Source organism: Amphibalanus amphitrite, unplaced genomic scaffold, assembly GCF_019059575.1.
Source record: "Amphibalanus amphitrite isolate SeventyFive unplaced genomic scaffold, NRLGWU_Aamphi_draft 000013F_arrow, whole genome shotgun sequence".
Lineage (NCBI taxonomy): Eukaryota > Metazoa > Arthropoda > Thecostraca > Balanomorpha > Balanidae > Amphibalanus > Amphibalanus amphitrite.
The window spans coordinates 1,916,834-1,925,952 of record NW_024881509.1 but is presented as its reverse complement, the minus strand read 5'-3'; the positions used below and the strand labels follow the sequence as shown (position 1 = coordinate 1,925,952).

The following is a 9,119-nucleotide window of genomic DNA, read 5'->3' as shown; positions in this document are numbered from 1 at the left end:
GTTCCCAACTTTAAATCAATATTTCTCAGAAAATGATAAAGACACAACATTGAAACTTCCAAGAGTCAATGCGGCATATATTTTCAGTAAATTGTATTATTTGTATGTTATTCGGGCAATTACCTTTTAAATGGTTCGTGTTTCTAGCATGCCATGTAAAAATTACTTTTTTGCTCAGATGTTTACTAAAAAAAAATGTGAGTGAACGGGCCACTTCCATCTCCGTACCACGGCCGGCAGCCATGACTGCTACTGCCAACTAGCCTCACTGATTGTTCAGGCCTTAGGGTGTCACATTCCCTGTAGCTTTTTTCCTTGTTCGGTCGATTTACTGATTGATCTTCTTGAAGGGAGGGCAATGGCAGCAGTAACCCATGCACCGCGCCACTCCTGCTCGAAACAGGACTCTGTTGCAACGAATGGCATCCATTAACACCATTTTGGCTCAGTATTTGAATATTCGGCACATAAGTGGGACAAAATATTTAAAATAACATCACTCGTGCTGGTTTCATTCGCGTGTACCATTTTTCTATTTTTTCCCTTTCATGTTACGTCTAAGCCAATCATCACTACCGTCCAACATCGGCAAAAAAAGCAAAAACGTCTTACTTAATTCAACATAAGATTGCTGGCTTGAAAATGATGATAGAGTGTTATAATTTGGCATACCAATGCGCAAAGAAGTGACGCAAACTTGATGAGAATTTTGGCTCGTTATTTGCACTCAACTTTGAGATATAGGCCTCCAAAGTTCGGAACGTTTTTTTTTGGGGGGGGGCACCCGGTATTTTCAAACAGTGATGGACAATCATCATTTGGCCCGTAAATGTTCACGAATGTATATATGTTTGAAAGGATTTTGCATACGATTAAGATGTAATTACCGTTTGGTTCGTGTTCTTCAGCTATAATATCGTGGTGCAAATTTCGCCTAATCAGTATTGATGTACCCCTACTGTTAAATGTTCCACAAGAATGGTAGCCCGTTCCAGGCCACAGCCTATCAAAATTTGCAATGGACTCATTGGTAATATGGGTGTCTTGTAAGAATATTATGTCGTACTTGGAATTTCTTAAGTAATTCAATACATCTCTTCTTTTTTGCTGACCGGACAAACCTCTACAATTCATTGACATGAGTCTTAGATCAGTCATTGGAGTTTGCTTGCGTACTAAGGTTTGTGACAGTGGAAAGGTTAGAGAGTGATTTTCTATTTATCTGTCTATGTCTTTGCATGAGAATCAGTTGGCTATCGTGGTAAAAGATGTCCGGTCTAAACTGTGTGCATATCTTGAGTGTAATGAGAGCAATATTGAAGCTGTGAATAATGAAAGGGTTCTTACGTCGGGTTTGATGGATGGAAGAGGATGCGACGCAGCTCGGCCTCGCCCCCGTCAGCACCGGCAGACGCCGGAACCCGGACGCAGGCGAGAGCAGACCAGCGACGGCCACCAGCACCGGCACGAGCGCCGCCGCCGCCGCCGCCGCCGCCGCCGGGGCCGCCACCTCCGCCCTCCCCGCCGAGACGACGGCCACCTCCCCGAATGAAGCCGAGCCCGACGAACGAGCCGCCGCCGCCGCCGCCGGAGCCGAGGCCACACCAGCAATGCGTTGTATCTCTGAGCAAATGCAAATTGCAAACAGCGCCAGAACAAAGCAAACACGCAGGCCGCTCATGAGGCCTGACAGTCATGGAGGTTGGGAAACGCGATAAACAGAGCAGAATATTCAAGCATACATGTAAACACAAAAATGCAGTTGGACAAACACAAAACAAATTACGAATAGATGGGGAACCTGCGGTCATAAATGCATGATCTAAGCCATCAATCGTTAGAGATAGAACAAGATGCAATAATGAAACCATAAATGAAACTATGTAAAGAAAAATGAACAAAATTAGACAATAACCTAAAAAAAAAAAAATAGAAACACGGAGCCTGCGACACTACAATATTACACGTAAGAAATACATATTATCATCTTACACACCAAAACAATGGCATTCACCGAAAGATACAAAAACAACCATCAACGACGCTGAGCGGGCAGCTTAACCTATTGTAAGTGGCGAGTCTGCGCTACCCACGCTTCACCAAGCTACTGACAGCGTGGCCAGTCGACTCGGCGTACCTGGCACCGCTCTCACCAGAGCAGCGCAGACAGACCAGGCACTGCTGCTGCTCTGGCACTCACCGCTCCAGAACGCTGTACCCGAGCTCACGCACTCGGTCCACGGAGTTCACCCTCGTGCTCACGCCAAACTGCTGCTGCTTGAAAAAGACGTGGCCGCTGATCTGTCCGCTCTGACGATCAATTCGTTCGGTCGGAAACGCAAAGCACGTACCGCGCTCACAACGTTCTATTCACAAACGCAAAGCACGTACCGCACTCACAACGTTATATTCCCGACTGACTCTCACTCACCCGTCACACCACAACGGCTGCGGAAACGACCCCGGTCGTTTCCGTCCGTTCACAGCGCCGACAGCCCACCGTGCCCCGGGGACCAGGCGGACCCAAACACAATCAATCGCAGTGCATAACCCTAATACATATCAACTCCTCCCCCCTAAGTTAAAAAAAACGAAGGCAGAAAAAAACATAGCTTGCTTAACAATGCGCCAACCTCACCAAGATCTTTTTTACCAGAATCGAGCGGGTATCACCCGCTCACGGCCCGACCGACGCGGGACGGCGGCGGGCTGGCTGGACTGCACATTGCCGCTAGCTACATCCGGGCTTGTCTGACCCGAGGTGTCCGCGGAAGGTAGCTCACCTCCGCCAGGATCAGACGCGGTCACACTCCTATCAACTGACAAACTGTCAGCAAACCGAGCTCGGAGGTGGTCGATATGGCGCCGAAACCGACGACCGTCCGGCAGCTGGACGTCATACTGACAGCCAGACGCGGCCACTACCACTGCCGGCTGCCAGAGGCGCTGGCCCACCGACGACACATACACCCGGTCACCCGGCTCGAATTGTCGCTCTCCGGTACAGTGCCGGTTGTTCGCCAGTGTTTGTCTTTCCTGTTTGGTCCGGACTCGGTCGAGCAGAGCGCCGTCTGGCTGCAGCCGCGTCAGATGGGTAGCCATTGGCCGGCCATAGAGGAGCTCCGCGGGCGTCACGCCGGTGGTGGAGTGGGAAGTTGTGCGATACTGAAACAGCACCCGACTTAGGCGCGTCTGGAACGACCCCTCAGTCTGCTTCTTCAGACCGATCTTGATCACTTTGACAGCACTCTCTCCCTGGCCGTTCGACTTCGGGTGGAGAGGTGGAGAGAGCACGTGCTGTACACCATTACCGGTAAGAAACTGACGGAGCGCGTCACCGGTAAACACCGCCGCGTTGTCACAGACTATCACACGCGGCACTCCGTGTTCTGCAAAAGCCATCCTCAGCCTCTCAATGGTCGCCTCCGCCGTGGGCGACGCAGTCGGGTATGCCGATATCCACTTAGAATGCGCATCAACTAGCACCAGGATCATTTGTCCGTCCACCGGGCCCGCGTAGTCCATATGAAGGCGATCCCAGGGCGCCTCCGGATACGGCCAGGGGCTTTCAGACACCGGAGTGGCCTGGGGACGGCTCAGCTGGCACGCGTGACAGTTACGCACCGCCGACTCAATTGGCGGCGTCCATGCCCGGCCACCACACGTGAGCACGCCCTTTTGCCTTCATGGCCACCACTCCTGGGTGTCCTTGGTGTAGAAGTGCCAGCATAGATTTCCGCAGAGCAGCGGGTACCACAACACGGGTTCCCCACAGCAGGATTCCAGGCTGGACACTGAGTTCAAGTCGGCGGTGGTAGAATGGCTCCATACCGTCACCAGCCGGCTCAGACCAGCCGCCGATTGTTGCCTGATACGCACGCGCCAGTACTGGGTCACGGGCGGTGCACCGACGGATCTGATCGACACGAATCAGCTGATCCACAGACTCCAGAAGGCAGACGATATCTCCAGGATCCGGAGCACTGGTCGGGTACACCGCCAGAGGGAGACGGCTCAGTCCGTCACTGTGAGTCTGCCGAGCTGAGGGGGCGTACACCAGCTTGTACTGGTACGCCTGCAGCGCCATGCGCCACCTGGCGACACGAGGCGACACCATAAGCGGCAGTGGTTTGTCGCCACTCAGAAGGCCCAACAGCGGTTTATGGTCTGTCTGAATGAAGACGTGTCGACCACACACGAACTGGTGAAATTTCTTCACCCCGAAGACCACAGCCAGGCCTTCCTTATCCAACTGACTGTAGTTGGCCTCCGCCGCCGCGAGGGTCCGTGAAGCATATTCCACTGGCCGCTCAGTCCCACAGCTGTCTATCGCCAGACATCGGTAGGATTGTGATTGCAGGATTGCAAAATCCTGATTGCATTCCTTTTTGGTGGATTGCACCTGGATTTGAAATCCATTCCAAAAAACAGGATTTGATTGCGGATTGGATTGCATTATACTTCCAAGTTTTGCAATCCAATCCGTTTGTGTTTGATTAGTGCTTTGAAATGGTTTGTTGCGATTGAAAATTATGAGATCGGCTTCATCGGCTTAATGTACTTTGCTATCAAGGGCTTTACATCGAAACTTGAAATGATTTAAACGCTTTTAATTTAAACGCTCAAAATAATATACGCTGATGAACTACATAGGAAGGGCAAAATTACGTATTTGAGGGCAAGTTTTAAAAATATAAAACACTGGTTGGGTAGAGGTTTAAATGTGGGGGTGTTTGAGGCAAAAATATTTCCCATAAAATACCTGTGCCTTAACCCTATTAGTGGCAGGGGGGTTGTTTTTATCCACCCCTCAGGTTTTTCGGGAATATCTCCGAAACCGCTGAAGCTACGATGCTGAAATTTTCTGGCTTTTCCTAAAACTAAATTGGGCACATTCCCTGAAAATTTCAAGTTCATACCTTTACCAGGGGCGGCTCCAGAGCACTGGGAATTGGGGGGTCCTATTCGTGAAGCGAGTCATTCGGGGCGAAGATCACGATACTGATGTATTATAACTGTATACCTACACCAGTTTTACGAACATTGAATGAAAGATATCATGTGATAACATATACAAAGTTATTGTGCATCCTCTTTTAACACGTTTTTGCTATAATAGGCGGATCCAGGCGTCCAAAAAGGGGGGTTATGTTTTACCTCCCAACATAGGTGCCCTGACACCGCCTATGCATGACCAATACAATTGTAGTCGTCTTCTCATAAGAAAATTGTAACATAACAAGACCATTGCCACCCTTTTTAGAAACAGTACCAACAAAAACCTTATTTACTATACTTTTTGTGTACCCCCAATCTCAATTATCTGTATCCGCCTATGATTTTTGGAAATGCATATTTTTAGGATCCATGTGAATTCCTGGTTCATTCTCTATCGATCGGCAAAAGTTGCGTTAAGATTGGTTCAGAAACCTGGCCGTGATAGACAGTCTAAAATGTATCTACAATTTGCCCGTTTTTACCCCCCTCTACCCCCCCCCCCCCTATTGACATTTTTAATTTTTATTTTTTAGAAATGTAGATCACGTCGAGCGAAATCGAATGCCGTTTGAATTTTGAAAATCGGCCCGTTAGATCTCGAGATATCAAGGGGGGTCGTAAACAGCCCCCCCCTGCCACTAATAGGGGTAGCCAGGAGCCTGCCACTAATAGGGTTAAATATAGGAATTACTCGCAAGACTAGGTACTAGAAATGGGTGATTTGAGGATGGAGGCACGGCCCTATGCCCCCCTCCCTCCCCCAGATCCAGGCCCAGATCCACTAGTGCACATAATAATACAACAGGATTGCAAAAAAGGATTGCGGATTTGATCACAATCCAAGTGAAAAAAGGGGATTGCGGGTAGGAATGCAATCCACTTCGGCACTAGGAATGTGGATTGGGAATGCAATCCTTTCAAAAAGGATTTTACCGATGCCTGTCTATCACTGACAGCACCGCGCCGAGCCCGTATGGGCTGGCATCCACCGACAGGACGAGCGGCAGGGCTGCATCGTAGTGCGCGAGACACGGCGCCTGCACCAGCAGCTGTTTGGTGCGAGCGAACGCCGCGTCCTCGGCTGATCCCCAGCGCCACGGCTGATCCGCCTTCAGGAGCCGATACAGCGGTGCCGCCACGGTGGCCAGGTTGTCCAAGAACTTCGAGTAGTACATGAGAAGACCCAGGTACGCCTTCAGCTGCTTGGTGTCTGCACGTGGCGGCGCCTCCGCCACCGCACGCACCTTCGCGGCTGTGGGATGGATGCCGTCACGATCAACGCGGTAGCCCAGATACTCCACGTCATTTGTCATCCACTTGCACTTGCTCGGATTCAGCCGAAGACCGGCGTCCAGCAGACGCTTCAGCACCGCTTCCACGTTGTGGCGATGTTCTTCATCATTGTGGCCCGTGATGCACACATCGTCGAGAAAAACGGCGACGTGCGGCAGGCCAGCCAGGAGCTGCTCCATCAGGCGCTGGAACGCCGCAGGAGCGGACGATATGCCGTACACGAGCCGCGTCGCCGCCATGAGACCACGATGAGTGTTTATCACCGTGTACCTTTGACTGTTCTCGTCTAGAGGCACCAACAGGTACAGTCACCAGCAGTTGCTACCCATCACCCCCGGACGGCGGGGGAGCAAGCTACCACCGCCCCTGCGAGACTAGCGCCGCCATGCGCCAAGAAGTGGAAGCACCACGTGACTGAGGCCACGTGAGGGCAGGGTCACGTGATGGAGGGGCGGAGCATAGTAGCTTTTGCGCCCGACACTAACTGAAATGCGGCGCTGTGATTGGGCGCCTTAGCATGAATGAAGCCCCGGCGCCAGAATCAGCCGTTCGCCTTATATGGAAAGTGAACCTTTGCGTTTCACTGTTCTGTATTGGGTTGAGAGCCACGGCACCATACGAATTGTGAGCCCCTTTGAACGGGTCACCGCCCGAGGCGCTGAGGCGACGGCTGTGCCGGGCAAAGTCTAGCCTGGTGGGAGAGGTGGGCCAGGGAAAGTGCGATCGAGCAGCCACTGGGACGTGGATTGGTATTATCCAACCGCGACAAACGACGTCAGCAGCCTCTTCTCGTGTCATAGACAGTGTCTATGACACGAAAAGCTAGACAGACAACGTGGGCAGTGCCCAATCAAAAGCTACTAAACGATCCAGTTAAGAAGTTGGCGAGGTAGCCAGACCAAATAAAAAGTTTTTAATTCGATTTTGGTTGACAAGTGACATACAAGCCCGCTGTGATGGACCAAAAAAGGAAGGAGCTGAACAGTTCATACAACTTCTAAAAAGCTCAACGATTTAAAAATTCAAAAGTTAAATATTAAACTTCAGCCTGCATGTTTAAACTCTGGTCCGGCGCTGGCAGGAAGCTTATATTGCCACTTACAATTCCACTACGTCGTAAAAGTTATAACCAATAGTTCTGTGAGAGCAGCAACTGAAAGCCCCGTTGAGAGGGGGGAGGGCGGCGCGAAACGGCCCCCTCTCTCCTTTTCAGTCGATATCTCCTAAAGTATAGTAAATGTCGCCACCAAACTTTCAAGACCCCTCCGGGCATCATTTATACACCTTGTGACCAAATTTTTCCAGAGCTCTTATAAAAGGTTAGTCACAAATGACGTCAGAGGGATGTCATGTTCTGTCATTTTCGACCCAATAAAAGGTTTAGCGGGAAGAGCTGTCACGCTTACAGTTCTGAAGACAACGAAAAATATTCAAGATCAAAAAGATGTAAAATAAACAGCGCTACCAAACTGCTAGCTCTTATTAATCGGTGAAAAATGCGACCTTTGACCTGACTTGTGACGTCATGGGTTGCACCTAGGTCAACGAAACCTGGTAACAAGGTAGTTCCCTGGTGGGGAGTTGACCGGTGACCGCGGGCAGAGGCGGACGTGCGCGCACCGCTCCGCTCCCGACGCCTGTGGAGCGCGTCCCCAGTGGTGAACGGTGCCCTGCTAAGCCGGCGACGATTGAAACCAAGTAGTGACTATGCCGACGGACGCCGCGATTAGTGCCGAGGAGCGTCATTCCGTGAGTGACCTAGTCAGGAACTTCGGTGACCCACTCACGGAGAGTCACGGTAAGCGAGACAGGTCAGAGTCTGGCGACTCAGCTCCAGCAGGAAAGCGCGGCGCTCGGGGAACAGACTCCACCGAGCCAAGTCCGTCATCGCGCAACACCAACCTCAAAGGCTACCTGGACGTTGCTCTGGAGAAGTTAGAAGATAAGTTAATGTCATCAATATCAAAAGATCTCCACGAGTTTCGAGAGATCGTCGCAGCTGAGATCAGCGCTCTAAACGACCGTGTCCGTGATTTAGAGCGTCACGTAGAAGAGCGCGACAACGAGGTTGCCGATCTGACAAGAGATCTCGCAGCTGCGCGCAGCGACATCAAAGCGTTGCAAGAAAGAACAGAGAACGCCGAGATGAACTCTCGCATCCCCTGCCTGATTTTGTCGGGTGGAGCTATGGCGTCCCGGCGCAAAGCTGTCCTGGGCGCGCCCCTGCCGGTCGACGGGTCAGCGCCTCGGGCCCCGACGTCTGACAGCTCGGCCGCTGAGCCGGCCGGCCCCGGTGGCGCGCCAGTCTGGGCGCGAGAACGGGGACCCGCGGCCGCGCGCCGTGCCGGCGAGCCGGAGGATGTCGGCGGGCTAGTGATCTCCGCTGTCCGAGCCCGGCTACCTGGACTGAGCATCACAGAACAGGACATCGACCGTGCTCATCGACTGCCGGGACCGAACAACAAGGTGATCGTCCGGTTCGTCCGCTCCGGGCCTGGCAGCGTGAGGGACCAGCTCATGTCTCGGCGCCTGGAGCTGAAAGGTCAAGACCTCTTCATCAACGAGAGTCTGACCGCAGGCAAGAGTCAGATCTACCGCTCTCTACTTGAAGCAAAGAAGACCCAGATGATCTACACTGTCTTCACAAGATGGGGACACGTGTTCTTCAAGTCCGAGAAGTTCGGCACCAGCACTCGCGTGGACTCCATCGAAAAGCTAAGAGAGTTACGTTTCCCAGTAAAACAGTGATGCGCCTATTCCCAAGCATTAGTCAGCAGTTTCAAGTTGGTCCGATTGTACTTTTCGTTTGTTCCTTGTACTTGCTAGGT

The 9,119-nt window shown here is 51.6% G+C and overlaps 1 protein-coding gene across 1 annotated transcript; it reads right to left on the bottom strand.

Annotated features, from left to right (window-relative positions):
- Positions 1-1,343: 1,343 nt before the first annotated feature.
- On the bottom strand, positions 1,344-6,530 carry LOC122383820 (uncharacterized protein K02A2.6-like). Its single transcript, XM_043370607.1, has 5 exons — positions 5,953-6,530; positions 3,890-4,094; positions 2,784-3,585; positions 2,201-2,366; positions 1,344-1,623 (listed from the first exon to the last, which is right to left on the bottom strand). Exons 1-5 carry the CDS (start codon positions 6,528-6,530, stop codon positions 1,344-1,346), a joined length of 2,031 nt encoding a protein of 676 aa, XP_043226542.1.
- Positions 6,531-9,119: the final 2,589 nt, after the last annotated feature.